The sequence below is a fragment of the Lepidochelys olivacea genome (assembly GCF_965140295.1).
Source record: "Lepidochelys olivacea isolate rLepOli2 genome assembly, chromosome: 1".
NCBI classification, from domain to species: domain Eukaryota; kingdom Metazoa; phylum Chordata; order Testudines; family Cheloniidae; genus Lepidochelys; species Lepidochelys olivacea.
Genome location: NC_140411.1, coordinates 145,772,983 through 145,790,792, shown reverse-complemented (window position 1 = coordinate 145,790,792; position 17,810 = coordinate 145,772,983). Strand labels below are relative to the sequence as shown.

At 48.3% G+C, this 17,810-nt stretch overlaps 1 protein-coding gene across 2 annotated transcripts; it reads left to right on the top strand.

The window, feature by feature from the left end:
• Positions 1-840: 840 nt before the first annotated feature.
• Positions 841-12,613, top strand: ARX (aristaless related homeobox). Of its 2 annotated transcripts, XM_084612493.1 has the most exons (6): positions 841-1,371; positions 2,910-3,591; positions 6,039-6,084; positions 8,554-8,623; positions 8,708-8,882; positions 11,634-12,613. In XM_084612493.1, exons 1-6 carry the CDS (start codon positions 1,179-1,181, stop codon positions 11,872-11,874), a joined length of 1,407 nt encoding a protein of 468 aa, XP_084468619.1. In that variant the 5' UTR covers positions 841-1,178; the 3' UTR covers positions 11,875-12,613. The 2 variants fall into 2 exon arrangements, with proteins under 2 accessions (XP_084468619.1, XP_084468618.1); XM_084612492.1 differs by having other exon boundaries at positions 846-1,371; positions 8,554-8,882.
• Positions 12,614-17,810: the final 5,197 nt, after the last annotated feature.

The window sequence follows — 17,810 nt, the reverse complement described above, 5'->3', positions numbered from 1 at the left end:
GGAGATAAGGGACACTTCAGACCTTCTGTTTCCAAGCTGAAGATCCAGATGGAAAGTCAGTCGCAAATATGTTGATCCAGAGCTCGATTCTTATTCTCCCATTTCCTTCCAATGAAATTGCTGGTTTACCTCAGGTCAACCTTGGCATATGAAGGATTCGTCCTCCAGGGCATCGACTCCCCCCCTCCCCCCCGCGCAGAATATAACTTTTATAAACAATTTTAAATCTAGCCATTAAAGAGAAATCGGCTGTCGAGATGAAAGTCTTGTGTCTCCTGACACTGGCTTTTTATGTGTCTTTTCCCATCACCCAAGCCGTGTTGCCATCTACATACCTCCTTTTCTGCTGTTAAACCGCTGTTCAAGCGTAACTAGCAATGGATAGGTAACAGATCTGCAACAAGTGCGAGCTCATCCGTATTAGCCCCGCGAAAGTACCTTGAAAGCATTATTTTATTTCCAAACGACTACTCAAAACGTGCACTGACATTTGAAACCATTCCATACCCCAGTAAAGAAGAAAATGCCAACTGGAGATGTTCTGAACTGTTTTGAAAGCAATAACTGAACCTCGCATCCTGGTTGTTTAATAACCCGTACCCCTCTTTCCCTACCCCTACCCAGTAATTTAGAATTGTGGGAAACAATATATTTGACAGACACTCCCTTTCCCGGACGTGAGAGGTGGGGGGGGGGCAGTAGTGGAAGTAGCTGCAGAGAGATGGAGCAATAGGAGGACAGGGAGCTAGGGGTTTGGACTAGTTTGCTGAGTGAGGAGGGGTGGAAGTGAACGCTGCTCCGAGGGACGCGCCGAGGAACTTTTCCGCGCTGGTGCTGATCCCCGAGTGATCCAAACCGGGCTTTGCTCCGAGCTGGAAGCCTGAAGCGGCCCTGCCCCTGGCGAGAGCCAATCAGAGGGCGGCTCCCAGCACGTGGAGGAGAGGGACTCAAGAGCAAAGCAATTGCAGCTCACTACACTTGTTACTAGTGTCCTGAGCAGGAAGAGGGGCGAGTGGAGCCGCTGGTGGGGGGATTAAAAAACACTCCAGCCCAAGCAAAAACAACAACAACCAAAAAAACAAAAAGCCAACAACCCAGCCCCACACACACGCAGCCAGCCAGCCAGCCAGCCCGCCGGCCGAGCGAGCCAGCTCCTTACCGAGGGGAAAGCCAAAGCCATGAGCAATCAATACCAAGAAGAGAGCTGCTCTGAGAGGCCTGAATGTAAAAGTAAATCTCCAACTTTACTCTCCTCCTACTGCATAGACAGCATCCTGGGCAGGAGGAGCCCCTGTAAAATGAGATTGCTAGGAGCTGCTCAGAGCCTGCCTTCTCTGTCTAACCGGACAGAACAGGACAAGGCCGTGCAAGGTAAGCAACAAACGGCGGGTTGCAAGCAAAATCAGCTGGGGGAAAAGAAAAGTAAAAGTGCAGCTGGGAGGGAAGGGAAGGGGAGGGGAGGGCAGGGGGGAGACCCAAAGAAGACGCTCTATAGGCCTGTTAACCGCAAAGCCATTCAGAGCTCTAACCCCTGCTGGATCGCTCCCAATCTCGCTCGCTCGTTTTCGATCGCTCTGGCTCACACCGTGAGCATTTAGTTTGGTCATAAAAGTAATATATTTGTAGCGATCGGCTTATGTAAGCGAGAGGTCAGGAATAGCAGTTGCTGTTGGGATTAGCTCACCCCACCCCCTTCCAGCGTGTGGACAGGGGCTCTCTGAGCGGCGGAGACCCTGTAATTCTGGGGCGCTGAGGGTGTTCCGCAGTGGGGGAGCATTGCCATTGACTTGGGCGGATTTGGTTACCGCGATCGCATCTTCAGTTCAGATTATTCTTATTTATTATTAATTTGATTTTACTAAAGTTTAGTCCAGACTAAACTCTTCGCATTGCATGATACTGGGCTGGAACTGCTGGGAAACTGCGGCTTCCTTTTGCGCTGTTCTTAGCCTGACAAGTTCATCGTTCTTGCTGGGGATTTACCCTTTATGTCAGAAGTGAACACTATTAGATTCGTACCCTAGCTAAGCCGGATTCAATATTTTTCTGTAGTTTTATTAATTGAGACTCAGTATCGTTAAAGAAAAGCTGGAGGGGTGGGGATGGAAATCCTGCGTATTTGTTGTGTAAAACATTTCTCTGATCTCCTGTATGAAGTTCATGCTTGCTCTTGAGCGAGAAGGGGAATTAATAATTCGCCACCAAATCACATTTCCCATCTCTTTTCGTTTAGGGCTGTTTCGTCCCGCTCAAGGGCGGTTTAACCTCTGGGGAGATCATTCACAGCAGCGGGTTTTTCTTTCTCCTTGCCAGATAAACTTGCGATTTAGAATAATAGGCTTGTTTGAAACGGAAAATATCCAGTGAACACCGTTAGGGCAAAGGAAGCGAGACGAGCTAGAGCATCTCGGCCTTTGGGTGTGCCCCCCCCTCGCCCCCCCCGATTCCCCAGGGCTATTTCAGACTCTGATGGTAGCACGAAGTCTTTGGGTTAAAAGGGAAATGTGTTCTGCAGAGCGGGGGGAATAACCGGGGCGGGGAAAGGTTTGTTGAGCCCGCGCTACGGCCGGCAGGGATGAGCGATGGTCGCTTTATGCCACCAGCTAGGACCGGCTGCCCGCTGCAGGAGAGAAGCAGGCGGCTACACTGGGATGGACCGCTGGCAACTTTCCAGCCGGAGTCTGGAAGGGTGGGGAGCCGAAGGGGCCAGCGGGGTTTGAAGCTGACCATGGTGGGGGTCTCCCGCCGGCTGGGGACGGGGCTGGGGTCCCCGTGAGCCCCCCACTCACTCACCCACCCGGCTGGTGCCTTGCCCTGCCTTGCTGCCGCGGCTGCCCTGACCCGGTCTCTCTCTCTCTCTCTCTCTCTGTCTGTGCCCCGGCGGGCTGTGTGTGTCTGTCTCCCGGCAGGATCCCCCAAGGGGAGCCCCCCGTTCGAGCCCGCCGAGCTGCACCTGCCGCCCAAGCTGCGCCGCCTGTACGGGCCCGGAGGGGGCCGGCTGCTGCCGGGGGCGGCCGGGCCGCGGGGGGAGCGGGCGGAGGGGGCCGCCGCCCCGTCCTGGGACACGCTGAAGATCAGCCAGGCGCCCCAGGTCAGCATCAGCCGCAGCAAGTCGTACCGGGAGAACGCGCCCTTCGCGCCCCCGCCGCCCGCCCTGGACGAGCTGGGGCGCCCCGAGGAGAGGCCGGGCCCGGCGGCCGCGGGGGGCCCCGAGGAGGAGGAGGAGGACGAGGAGGACGAGGAGCTGCTGGAGGAGGAGGAGGACGAGGACGAGGAGCTGGAGGAGGAGGACGAGGAGGAGCTGCTGGGGGAGGCCGGCGGGGGGCTCCTGAAGGAGCCCAGGCGCGGCGCTGCCCCTGCCGCGGGGCCCGAGGGTGGGGAGCTGTCCCCCAAGGAGGAGCTGCTGCTGCACCCGGAGGACGCCGAGGGCAAGGACGGCGAGGACAGCGTGTGCCTGTCGGCGGGCAGCGACTCCGAGGAGGGGCTGCTCAAGAGGAAGCAGCGGCGCTACCGCACCACCTTCACCAGCTACCAGCTGGAGGAGCTGGAGAGGGCCTTCCAGAAAACCCACTACCCAGACGTCTTCACCAGGTACCGGCTGAGGGGGCGTCGCGGATCGCAGCCTGCCCGGCTGGGCACAGGGCCCTTCCCACCCCGCAGCTGCGCTGTGCCCGGAGGCAGTTCCCGGGGCTGGCTGCCTGAGTGGAGAAGGCGCCTTGGCGTTTCTCTCTCACACACGTCCCTGAGTTTCTCTGCTGGCCACAATCCCCAGGAGTTTCCTCTCCGCCTCACCCGGGCCTTTCCTGAATCCCCCTCGGATCAGCTGGGAAGAGAGTTCTCCCCCCGCTTTAGTCAGCTGTAGACGCAGTCTCTACTGCAGAAATAGCTGCTCTGTTAGCGGGAGAAGGAGGGGGGCGGCCACAGGAAAGGAGAGAAACTTCTGCCATTAGTTTGTCTTCACTGCAGAGCCAGTTGGCCAAGGGCAGGTAGTATCTGTCCAGCTCCTCGCTAAACCAAATCGTGTCCTATTTTTATCCCATGCCTTGATCCGTCTTCAGATCCACCAGCAAGCTAGCTGAGTATCCATTACGCTTTTCCCAGTGCAAGCTGGAACCCTGCCCTGTCCAGGGAAGTCCTGTAAAAAAAGATCAAAGTATTCCAGCTTTGGGTTCTTAGAATATTTAGCTAGATAATAGCTCCGCTAAAATACTGCGTGTAACGTGTTTAACCTCTGCGTATGGATATGTGCAGAGAGATACAAACTTAGATCGGAGTCAGAGAGGGGTGGGGGTGATATTCTCCTACACACAGTAGGGTCTAAAGAAAAGGAGTACTTGTGGCACCTTAGCGACTAAGTCCCCCTTTTCTTTTTGCGAATACTGAAACCTGATAGTAGGGTCTGTTGGTGTTGTATACACTTCATCTACAGCTCATTTACTGTCCTTGCCCAGAAACACAGAGAGAAATTTTCGAATGGGAATTAGGTGTATCTTGTGTTTGTTTACAGTTCTGACGGGCTCTTTCCCATTCTCCTCCTTTTCACACACACCCGTCCAGTCTCCTTAGCCCAGAAACTCGTTTGATTTACACCGCCTGCTTTTTTTTTTTTTTTCTTCCCCTGAATTTTGAAGCCAGATCTCGAGGAGACCCTGTCAAAAGGGGAGAGAAAAAAATAAGGAGAGAGTAACCTCTAGAGAATGTTAAAACCACGGTCAGACCCCCAATTTCATAGCTCGCCGTTGTCACTAAAAGAAGGAAAGTCAACCCTCTTTTTGAACAAAAAGCAAAAATAAAAAAAACAGTGCGGCGTGGAAACGCTTAAATGGGGATTTAACTGTGGGACCCGGAGTGCACTTATGCTCTGCTGCCTCTAACATTTCTGCAGCCTCCAGACGGCAACGAAACTCTTTCCCCAGAAGACACAATTGCTAACACCTTTAACAGCCCAAGGCCTTCCGCGCCGTTTTGCGCTGCCTGAATACTGCAGAGCTGCGCTCCAGGACGGGTAGTTTAGCTACGAGCTCCTGGAGGGAAACGGGAAAAATCCAACAGGCCTTTTTTTGTTGTCGTCGCTTCTGCGATTCCTGAGCCTTTTCTCTGGCTGGACATTTAAACAGAAAGCTGTCAGCCGGCTCGGAGACTTGAGTTAAAATGGCAAGCGCTTGTTGTGTGGCGAAAGGGAAGGCGGCTCGTGTTTGGCTTCCCTCGGGCTCGAGGCTTTGAAAGTTGCAGGTGAGGCTGAGGGGGTCTGAAAGAAAACAGCCTCTTTGCAGCCCGGGGTCCCTTGGCCAGCCCAGCTCTTTCTTTTTAGCGGGGGGAGAGCCAATTATGCTCCGCGCTCTCATATTTTAGGTAAACAGATTACGAGCAGTTTTAATGGTTTCCGATTTGCCTTCATTATTGCAATAATAACTGCAATGAAGGGGTAGGGTTTCAGCTAAATTGCCCCCCCCGCCCCCCAGCGCGCGCTGTGTAGAGTTTGCGGTGGGCATTGGAAACACCAAGCGTTTCCTGGGTTGGAAACGAATGAGTTTTTAAGGCACACACTGTGACGGGCGAAGGTCTTTGCGCATGGTCTGACCCGGGGGCGACTTCGCCCCCTTTGCCCTCTAGCATCTCCTGCTCGCTTGCGGAGGGGAAACGTGCAAGAAGCCCTTCCCCTACGATTGCTCCACAGGCCGCGGGGCTGGCAAGCAGGCGGGGTGTGAGCACCGGGAGCCAACCTGCGCTGACTTCAGCCCCGGCGGAGTTTTGCGGGGCAGACCGTGGCTCCGGGGGTTAGGCTAGGGCTGCCCCCGGATACTCCCCTGGCAGGGCTCTGGGGGCCGTGGCCTGCCGGTGGTGGGTGCGCTGTGTTTGCGCTCAGACCAGGCACACGGCAGGGGGCTCGATCCTGCTCCCATTCGTGTCCCCCGGAGCTCGGCCATTGACTCGAGACCCCCCTCCCCGGCCGGGCTCTGGGGACGGGGCAGAGCTGCCCTGCGCCCCCGAGGGGAGTCTCACGGCGCGGTGTCTCTGTGTGCTTGTTTCCCTCCCAGGGAGGAGCTGGCCATGCGGCTGGATCTGACCGAAGCCCGAGTGCAGGTGAGTCCGGGCGAGAGCTGGGGCGGGTGCGCGGTCTCCCCACCCCGCAGGGAGCCGGTGGATGCCCGCGGGGCCCTGGCCAGCCAAGCCGAGCAGCACCCGCTGGGACAGGGCTCAGCCCTGCGCGGGTGGGTTGGAAACCATCCCTGGTGCCTTTGCCTCTCCTGCGGGGTGTTCTCCAGAGGCACGCTGGGGTGGGGAGGCCGTGGGGGGCTGGCCCCTGGGGACAGTGTGGTGGGCAGGGGAGAGACCGGAGGAAACGAATCGCCCCTCCTCCCACCAAACCCCCAACCGACCCCAGGAAATCAGCCGGCGAAACCCAGTTGGATTAAAATCGCCCGGCCACGCGGGGTTTTGGTTGTTAGACAAACCCGCTCTGCTCCAAGCAGGTATTTGGCCGTGATTAAATCTCCAATCGGGCTTCATAAAAGCCCACTTAGTGCTAGAACAAACAGGGCCATTTGAAGGCGAAATGTTGTTTGATTTCCTCTCCGCCTGCACAAGGGGCTGGCTAATGCTATTTGATTTCCCATTTTTGATAGCAATAAGCCCGCATTGATCTAATAGTGAGTGAGTGCAATGCTATTAAAGGTGTTTGCAGCCCCATACCAGAGTGCATTTCCTAACCCAAGTCTCATAACCAAAGAGACGATAAACATTGGGATGCCCTGATTGCCAACAGAAAACAGATGTCTCTGGGTCTGAAGCTGAGCAAATCACTTTACAGTTAAAATCAGGCGCTGATAAAGCATAATAAATTCCATATGGCTCATTTAATACACAACAGCTTCTTGCATTAGAGGGGCTAATGATGAGATTTGTCCCCTCCTTTCTGTTGACACATTTCTCCATTGTCAAACAGAGATGTGACAGCAAATCAGTATTTTCAGCTCAGGGGAACAAGTCGTGGGAAAGTTAAATAACTTTTAAAAAGAAAGACACCCCCTTTCTCTCTTCTCCTATTCACTGGAGGAGATGTAATTAAGGGAATATGAATTATGAGAGTCCCTTCGTTTACCTTTTGGGTGTACTCAGACTTATTAATTCAATAATGGGGAATTGCAGCGGGGACAGCTTGCTAATTGAGTTTTAGTTGGGAGAGACGATCCGGTTGTAGAAGATTTTGGCTTCCTTTAAGAACATTATGTCTCTTCATACGTACGTCTCCACATAGCATAGTTGCTTTTATTCGTTTAGCTGCAGTAGAGATGGGGGTTCATAATGATCTGCCAAACGTGAGCTACATTTAAAGGTGAAAATTCAACCCCCACGGCTCCACAAAATTAACAGATTATGTCTCTTTCAAAGGCTCTCCTTTGATGTGTGATATTTATACTTTGCTATTAAGCAAACATTTTCCGTTAAAATGTGGTGTTTTATTAATTTCTCCTGTTTCAAAGAACAAACAGGTTTTGATTAACGAATGTTTAGGGTGAGGTTGCAATTCCGTGGCTGGCTAACAAGAGTACAGCTGGGACATGCATATTATTCCTTCAATAGCTTCCTGATTTTTTTTTAAATATTACATTTTACTTGCAGTCCCGATTTTGTATTGCTTTTAATCTTTAAAAAGCTGAATGAGCCTAAAATGATACCATTTGTAAATATTAACGTCAGTGAAAGATACCATGCAGATCTTAGTGTGGGTGTGTGTATGGATCACATCATAAAAATAATTTAGTTCTAGTGGGAATTAATTTTTAGAACATTTGACTACAGCAATAATGTTTCAGTTAAAATGTCCATAAAAGAAAGCATTATTGTATGCTGCCAAAACCACCACCATGCTGTCAAGTATTTAAATTAAAACGTTTTACTCTCCACTCAAACCAGTAGGATTCCTCTGGAAAATGGATACATGTTAGCTGAAAAAGAAACTTCCGAATATTATACTGTGTGTTAAATGTTACGTACATTCAGAGTATTCAGTACACACGTGTGTGCTTATTTATACCTGTGAAACGTAAATCCGGAGACGAGATATTATTTATATAGTATATAGCATAAGCAACCAGACTAAGGATAAAAGGCTTAACGGGTCAGCGCCACCCTAGCCTCATACTTTCCTCCAAAGAGGCAATCACTTTACCAGCAGGGTAAATATATAAACCAGGAGAAGATGATAAAAACGCTTTCATGAAAGGTAACCATGCACGCCCACTTCAGGGCTTGTTTAATCCTGTCTTAATGTGCGAGTTATTTGACCAACCCAGGCCATTTATTACTCCATGTAATAACAACAAAGCATCTCTCTCTCTCTCCCCCCCCCAACCCCTCCAAATGTTACCTGGAACAACTGCCATTTGTAGTCTAAAATCCTATCCAGTTCTGACCTCCTGCCTGCTGAGGGTTTGGGGTAGAAATGCTCGAGACCTATCCGGAAAATTTACCATGTCTGCTGGGCAAAACATTTGGAGAGGAGGCCAGAAATATGTAAACTATTAAAACCAATTTTCTTTTGGCTTTCAGGTATGGTTCCAGAACCGTAGGGCTAAATGGCGGAAGAGGGAAAAGGCTGGGGCTCAGACACACACCCCAGGTTTGCCTTTCCCTGGTCCCCTGTCAGCAACTCACCCACTCAGTCCATACCTTGATGCTAGTCCTTTCCCTCCTCATCACCCAGCTCTAGACTCCGCCTGGACTGCTGCTGCAGCAGCTGCTGCCGCCGCCTTCCCTAGTCTACCTCCTCCGCCTGGTTCTGCAACTTTGCCACCAAGTGGGACTCCGCTAGGCCTCAGCACTTTCCTGGGCGCAGCTGTATTCCGGCATCCAGCCTTCATCAGCCCTGCATTTGGCAGGTAACACGTTCAACGGTTTCCATTTGCCAAAGCGGTGTATACACAGTACAGGGGGGAGGAGGTTTGGGGCGGGGGGGGGGGAGTGCGTGCCATGGAACATGGCTTTCCGGAGCCACGACCGCCTACTGCAATCCAGTTTGTGTTCAATTAACGCACTTCTCTTGCCTGGATTAGTTAGGCACCTCTTAGTTGAATTTACACTACAGATTATTCGGGGTGGTGGGGGAGGGAGGGGAAGGGAAAGGGGAAAAAAAGGACAAGTGAGGGGAAGTGGCAGACTTCCAAGCACTTGACGTCTGCATGCTACAACCTGACTCATTAATGTGCAGTGCTCCGAGTCTCAGGTGGAGCTTAATGTTAATAGAACTGTCTTGAAAGAGTAACAAGAAAGTTTTCGAAGAGTTGCTCTGGTGTGAGGGTTGGTGGCAGTGAGTCAAGAAGGAAAGGCAACTTCTCACCCTGAAGCTGGTATCCCACAAGTGACTTGGCGCCGATGATGCTTCCCCGGTAGAGCCGGGTGAATAATTTGTAGCGTGTAATTTGATTAATTTTACCTCTTTTGCTGTTCACAAATTGCCCTCGAGCAGCCTATCGTTTTCTTGAACGTATTAGTTATTTAAAACCATTCACAGAATTATAACGACTCGGGGTTGGTAGATCTCTCGCAAGCAGTTCATTGTGGATTATTTGATGTTCGAAATTCGAGCTGTGTTGGTTAGTGTTGATTGGACGCACAGGTCACATGTTACGCTTCGGTTCCCTGACTAGATGAGGGTAACTCTTAGAATCAGATTGTCACCAGGAATATTCACGTCTACTAATTCAAAATCTGCTCTCTGGGAATATTCTCTTATATCTGGTAGACAGACATTCACGGTTTCCACAAACATTCCTGTCCCAGCGCATCACTCGCTAGAGTATTTGTAGCAAGGGGACACAATACAGGTGAAGCATTAAATAATTAGTAGGACTCGTCGTAAAAATTGTTTTGGAGTATTTGCTCGGCTCTGTTTCTCAGTGTGTTTTATACCTAAATCTACCAGTCGTGTAAGACACTGAAATAAAAGAAACGATTCACGTATATTATAGCTTACTTTATTTAAATGAAAACCAAATGATGAACTAAAAAGTCTGTAGTTAATCACACAGACAGAGAAACAATGGAAGGATTTATTAAGTTGGAGAGAGCAGTGAAAATAAAACGGAATGTAACTGCAAGGATCTCTGTTTAGGAGAACAAAGAAATAATAGATTCATCCAACTGAGCAGCCACTTTAATCGTCGGGAAGAAAATTTAAAAAAAATCTAAGTCAAATTAGTTTCTTAGTCTAAACCAATACAATTAAACAGTTTATGCATCAAATTGTAGTCAGTGACTCAATTTACCTAATGGAACAAGTGATGTTACAGTGCTGTCACGCCCCCTGCTTAGAGCGATGATTTCACAGTTTATCACTTCTCTTGTACCATTAGTGCAGTCCTTCTACGGGTTGTTTTTTCTTTCTGACAACAAATTGAAAAGTGAATTGTAAAAGCTTACTAACTCGGCCTGGATAATGGGCTATACGATTAAAATAGGCATGACAGAGCAAATTCACATCCACCTTGAAATGTAGTATTTCACTATGTATTAGGTGATCTGAAACGGTTAAATTTAACAAGTTCACCACAACAGGGATTGCCTCCCACTAATCAAACCTATCATTGTTTTGATATATATAGTATTGCTAGATTTTACCAGTAGAATTCGAGGTTCTGAAGAACCTAAAAGCTTGTGTTCAACTGAGCAGTAATTGACCTTTTAAAGGGAATGCGTTCCATTCTTGCCAATCTTAATACTTAATATCTGCATCAAAGACTCAGAAAGAAAAAAAAAATCGCAGCAGCCAATATGGGAGCTTAGCATGCTAGGGCTTAGTATGTAGACCCTGATGCCTTCAAGGAACACAGTTCAGTTCCTAGCCGTGATGATGTCAATAATCACATCCTTGGTTAATGGAGAGTCTGTACATCTTGATGTGCCAGTCAAGGGGGTCACTTGCACTCTTCAGAGTGACTGCTCTGGTGAGAGAAGTAAGAAAAACTAGAGGGAAGGCATTTAAAAGATTGTGTCATTGAGCCTGGATGCTAGGTTGCTGGATAATAATTGGCATTCCACTGTGAGGAAATCAACAGGAATGCCACTTCCTGCTGGTATGGGCATCAGTGCTGAGGAACGGTTAAGACACTTTGGGCATCAGGACAGTAGAACCTTTAAAAGAGGAAGATGATTGTGGAAGGGGGAAGGGAAAGGCAGAAATCCACTGGGGGAAAAGAGAGGAATAGTATAATGGAAGAGTTTAATGTGTGCAGCGTTTCTATTTTAAATGATAGCTAAGGAGAAAACAATCCCCCAAAGCGTTTCATTTTGGAATTCCTCTCCCTATTAAGTGTAAATCACAGTATCAACTGCTCCTGACAGTGTGCTCTAGTGTGAGCTGCTGTCACCAGCAAATCTGAGAGAATTAGACTCGCTTTTTAAAAATCTTTTGACTGCCAGTGATGAGATTTTTTTTCAACGTCTTTGTCTTTTCTACATTAGTGATAACACTTCGCTGCTTAGCTCTGACATGAACTCAGTGGAAGCGAACAGGGAAAGGGGAAAAAAGGAACAGATATGACAACGCTGGTCACCTTATTCTGACAGAACAGCAACAGACACACTCACATAAGCTGCCTTGGTTTTGACCAAAATGTTTACTTTACTTGCAGGCTCTTTTCCACTATGGCTCCCCTGACTAGTGCTTCCACTGCTGCTGCCCTACTGAGACAGCCCACTCCTGCCGTGGAAAGTGCAGTGCAATCAAGTGGGCTATCAGATCCAGCAACAGCTGCAGCAGACAGACGGGCTTCTAGCATAGCAGCTCTGAGGCTGAAAGCAAAAGAACACGCAGCTCAGCTCACACAGCTCAATATTATCCCTGGAAACAGCACAGGGAAAGAGGTGTGCTAAAATAAATAAATAAATAAAGGTCACCTCAGCTAGCACGAATCAAGACCAAATGGAAAAAGAGGACCAGCGACTAAGACATTGGATAGGTTCTCGGGTTAGGAACTTGAAGAAAGCAAGCATCAGCACTCACATGAGTGAACCAACATTTACAAGCTCCTGAATAAGTAACTCCTTGGCTGGTACATTTTAAAACTGTACACTACATTAATTTCTTCATTGGTCATTAGACAAAAAGAGCTCCTAATAAGATATTATATTATATAGAATTAAAGTTACATCCCTTCCTCTCCCCCCCTCCCCCCTTTTCTGGACATCTGGCTAAATAAAATAAATAAATAAATTGCAATTTCCAAAAAATTACCTAAACCTCCCACACAGCTTCTTAAAATAACATCTTAGGCTATTAAGTCGGTCTATCAGGAGCACTGGAGAACTATTGTACATGTTATTGCAGCCAGCTGCATATTATTAACCAAGGACGCTGCCAGTGCAGAATGAAAGTGAATTTGATGCTGTAAGATAACCAGTGCACTTAAAGGAAAGGGGTATATCTTTTTCTTGTTATATTCTTTAACACTACACCAACCAAGGTTTTTTTTATCAAACCAAAGGGAAATACACTGCTAGAATATGGACTGTTTAAGTCACTAAACTGTGATTATTGATTCTGTACATACCATTGTTATAAAAAAGAACAGAGCTTTGTATATTTGAAATGTTATAAAACAATTGCACTCAGTGTAGTGTTGTAAAAGTTTGTCATTCTGTAGATTCTTACTGTGTTGTAGATATAATAGGGTTCCTAGACAAATATTTATGTACAACCCCTTTATTTAACTTATTAACTGTAGAGGTTTCCGAAACCCTAAAAAGGCAATGGTACAGTACTTTTGTGTAATGTCGTTATTGTTAACACTTTTCCTTGCTATTAGGTGGAGAAGTGCCACACACAGAAAATAAAATATATATATATAAATATATATATGTTTAACAAAAAGATTGTGAAGGCTACATTGAAGTATATGGCATTTAATAGCGTCATTGGAAATAACCATGGAAATAGCAGCGGTGTAACAAATATGGTCTATTATAACTGTCCAAAAGATTGTTACCCCCCCAAAACTGCTGTAGGAGGAAGCTGAGATTCCTGTCTTTAGTAGGGGCGGGTTTTTCTTGTTTTAAGTCAACAAAACAGGAATTTCTTTGAACAGATTGAACGTTGAATGCGTTTCTAAGACGCCTGCCCTAAAAATCCGAACAATTTGAAACTGGCTGAGAAGCAGAACCCTCCTACAGTCATGCGTGGCAGGTTCCAGCCTGGGTGTGGCTATTGTATGTATTAAATGTCATACAGACTTCAAGTCGGCCGCCACCTGCTTCCAGGGCAACACTGATTTAGCCAAAGGGGGGCAGGCTTGTGGAAGCGGTGGGGAGACGCCCGTGCTCTGGGCCTTGCAGCTCAGGGGAACTGGAGGACGTCAAACTTGTAGACCTCTTGGCGAAGGTGGTTGTAGCTTCCTGGTAAACGCAGTTATTCCTCTACCTGGCCAGCCACAACTAGGGCAATCTGACAAGGCCTAGACCCTGGGGGCCAGCCAGAGAGGGCGGGGAGCCTGGAGAGGAGTTTCAATCTGGGCTTTTACTCGGGGGTGTGGGGGGCTGTCTGTGAGTAGGGCATTGGCACGATGTGTCCTGATTCCTGCACTGATCCGGCCGGTCCCTGCGGGTCTGGTTTGGAAGGGAAGGGCTGTGCGGGGGGAGGGGAGTGACCCCGGCTGGCACTGGCGGGAAGCCAGGCTGTTGGGGGACGGACACTGGGGGGGGTGGGGGGGCACCAGCAGCGGGGGAAATGCGCCGCTAAATGTGCCCTGAGAGGTGCCCAGCGCTAGTCCCGGCTCGCACCCGGCCCTCCCCTCACCGGCTCCAGCGCGGGGAACAAGCTCGGGGAGGCCCGGTGGGGTCGGGACGGGGGTGTGTGTGTGTAAACCAGCGGCAGAGCCGCAATCCGGTTCCAGGCGTCCGAAGCGTCGGGGGCAGAGTCCCGCGCCGCTGCCTCCCCGCGCGGTTTTGCCCGTGAGGGTGGCGAGGCGGGAAAGCCCGTCTCGGGCCCCGCAACCCCGGCGGGCCGCGCTTCCCTCCCCGCGCGGCCCGCCCGTGCCCCGAGGTGCTGCTGGCAGGGGCCGCGCCGGCCCCCCCTCGCTTTAGGAGCTGGCAGTGCGGGGGCCCGGTAGCTGCTCCCAGGCTGGCCCGCCGGCGGGTTTGAAGCCATCGCTTCTCCTTTGACCCTTCCCCGGAGCAGAAGCAAATCGCGTGACCCCCCCCCCCACCGCCAGCCACGGCTCACAACTCGGGCCGGCCGATAGCCGCGCCGGGCCTTGTTTCACCAGCCTCCTCATCCCGGCTCCCTCGGCTGCTGCGAACACGCCCCAGGCCAAGGCCCCCTGTTCTTTCAAGCTGCTCGTCCCGCGCCCCAGCTTCCCCGTCAGCACCCCCCCCCCCGCCCGCGGCCCCCTGACTTCCAGCGGGGCTCCCTGTTCAACAGCTGACGGGGCACGCATGACAAACGCCCAGCAGCTTTTCCAAGCGGCAAAAGAAACCCATTTTCTTCCCCCTCCGCCCCTCCCCGAGCGCTGAATGCGGGGGGCTGGAGCGAGGCACTGGAGCGTGCTTAGAGGATGTTATGAGATTTTCCAGAATGATTTAATCGAATTGTGAAGCATTATTAATGAATGGCAACCCACTTCGGCCCTAATATCTGGGAACGCTTCGCTACAATGCAAAGGGAGCATGACCCTCCCCGTCTCAACCTCAAACAACCCTCCCCCCCCAGTCTTTACAATCGCCAAAGAAATATTGACGCTTGTATGTAGACTCATGGCGACCCGATTCTCTCCCAGGGCCAAATCTCCCACCATCTGTTTTCACATGTCGAAGCCAACAAGAGTTCCCAGCCCAGGGTTTCCCTTACTCCCTGGTCCGCCCCAGGGCTGGCAAGACAGGAGGCTCCAGACTCCAGCAACACGCAGCGACTCTGGCAGCCTGGGGGCACGGATACCGACGCTCTTCAAAGGCAGCTCGGCGGAGTGAAAACTGGTGCGCAAGGCACCCTGACCGCAGCAGACAGAACACGGGGCAGATTTCATTTCCCCCCCGTCCGGAATTTGGGTTTGCACACGTTTTCTGTTTTATAAAGAGATGGTTGCAGCGGGATTTCTCCGGGGTAGAATTAAGAGGTGCAAACCCCAGAGGAAGGTACATATTATTTCTCTGATCCCCCCAGCGCCCCCGGCTGTGTGGGGAGGGGATCACACACAGAGAGGCCACTTCGACAGACCTGAATTGTTTGTTTTTATGAACAAGCTACAGTTCCCCCAAATAACTATACATTTCCCTGACAGCATTATATAGACACATATATATTTTAGAGTTTTCAAAGAAAAATAACGTTTGCTCCCGGACGTTATTAACTGTACAGTCTGAAGTACGCATTTTTACTGCAAAGAAAAGGGAATCATTATCAAGCCATTACGCATTAAGAAATGTCATTCAGTCATTTTTATTCTTTCTGCTGAAATCTTCGTAAAAGCCCGAATCATACTTCCACAAGCAGCAATTTTGCTAATCCAGGGGGTTATTACTCTGGACCCCTATTAGGATCTATACTACTGGCAAGCAATCCTATAACGTTCTCAAAAGAAGTTTACCTCCGTGTTATAAAACCAGTAGTGGTATTTATACTGTGCAATAATTAGTGTATTACTTGAATCCACTAACAGGTTCATTTTATCTCTGCACAAAACCTCTGGTCTGCTTATAGAAAGCTTGTGCCTCCTTTGGCGCTGTTAAAGTGGTGACAGAGTGAATGAAGGCTGGTAGCACTTTCTCCTTTTGCCTTGCCTTAATTCCCATCTCTTTCTGCTCTCATCCAATTAGTGCAGTGTATTAAGCGGTTTATCATCTCATAGTCAGCTATTGAGAGAAACAAGGCGAACACTTTGCAATAGAGCCTGCTCTCCTTTGACACCCTCAGGTACTTACATATTCCACTGTGCTATGAATAATAGAGGAAGAATAGAGCACTAATTCCCTCATCAAAGAATGCCTTGTCTGCTGCTTTGCTCAACAACACCATTCTGATCAAAAGAAAAGCAATAAAGCTTAGCATAACAAAACGAAACCTACTTATTAGCTTAGTGGTTAAATTAATGCAGAGCCGCTGCTATTCAAAACCAAGGTTTGAAAACAGCCTCCAATAACCTGATAATGCTGCCTTCGGGATGAAGGAATTTTAATCTGAAATTTGAAGCTGGCACAGATGAGTTAATCTATTAAACTGCTATAAGGAGAATTCACCACGAACTGTTCAATTAAGAAATATTTAAGGTGCTCTATAAGATAGACAAGTAGAGCAAAAGGGAAGATGGGCCGAAGTTTGGAATTAGCAAAGTGCATTTTGCAATGAAAAAGGGAATTTTGGCAGAGGACCAAATGGATTTATGGTATGAATTTGTTTTTAATAACACATAAATGCCCTATGTGAAGTCTGGCGTCTTAGTTTATGTATCAGCATTGCTCTCCCCAAACTGTGGAAAAAAAAAAAAAGAATGAAAAAAATATGTTTAACTGTAGTAGATGAGGGGGCTGCAGCAGGGAGAGGTACAAGGGAGAATGTGGAATAATTCAGCCTAGATCAGTTTCAAAATACAAGCCTGTGAACTTCAACCTTTCCCAAATTATTTACAGCACTACATCAACTATCGCCATTTCCTATGTAGATAGAATATTGAAAAAAATATAGAAAGATGATTTTGCATTTCCCAGCCTTTCTCCAGGACCAAAAAGAGACAAATTGCTTAGGGCTTATTAGTAAGGAAAAAGGCAGTTGTTCCTTGCCAGGAATTCAACTCTTATCTGAGACGAAGCAAAAATTGCCTGAAATTGGGAAAAGCATTCATTTCTGATTCGCCATCTGATTGTGTCTGGCTACAGTTGTTGTAGAGAGGATTTTGTCTTTTCTGTATCATAAAAACAGGGCTTAATCCTTCTTTTCTGGGTGATGGACGTACAACTTTACTGGAGTTACAAATAGGGATACTATATATTGCTGCACTCTTCCCAATTATTCCACAACCTTCATTTAATTTAAAACTCCCTAACCTTATAAACTAACAGACTATTCAACAATGATTATACAGATACATAAAAATGCCAGAGTAAACATTTTATTTGTATATAATACTTACATGTCTTGAAGAATGTAATCTTTTTACTTTTCTGAAAATTCTACCCAGTCTCATTGGTCACGTCAAATAATAATTTGACTGGTTATAGTGGAAAATCTCAAATATACAGGAAATTAAAAAAAAAGACAGGCTGTTGATTATTGTATCTTTCAATGGTCTCTAACTTGATAGTTTCATTTAGACAGCAAGACCTTATTTCAGACTTTACACCTGAGAAATTATCCGTTATAATGATCTGACTAAATATGCTGAATGAATGCACAAGTAGCACTGCTTGATGCATCCAGATGTCTGGGCTAACACTGACCCCAAACTGGTAACTGTTGATAAGCACACACTCTTTTAATTTATTAGGACTACTTGTGGAGTAAAACTTGCAGGAGTTAGCCCCATGTATGAGAAAGCTAATGTATACTTAGACATACACAACATCAATATCTACATAACAGTGTTACCCCAGAGCACTCTCCGGTGAAATTTTATAAACAAATATGATATAAACATGTACACTCAATCACACACAATCCCCTTTGATATCTAGCGGGTTTGTGCTGGTACTCTCACTATTTTCTAGCTTCAAGCTTTTTTCTTAGTTTTCATTGAACCAAACTGACCTTTTAAAAGCAGAGATGCATATATCTCTGTAAATTGTACTGTAAACTTAGAGGAATGGACTCAAAGGATAAGTCTACA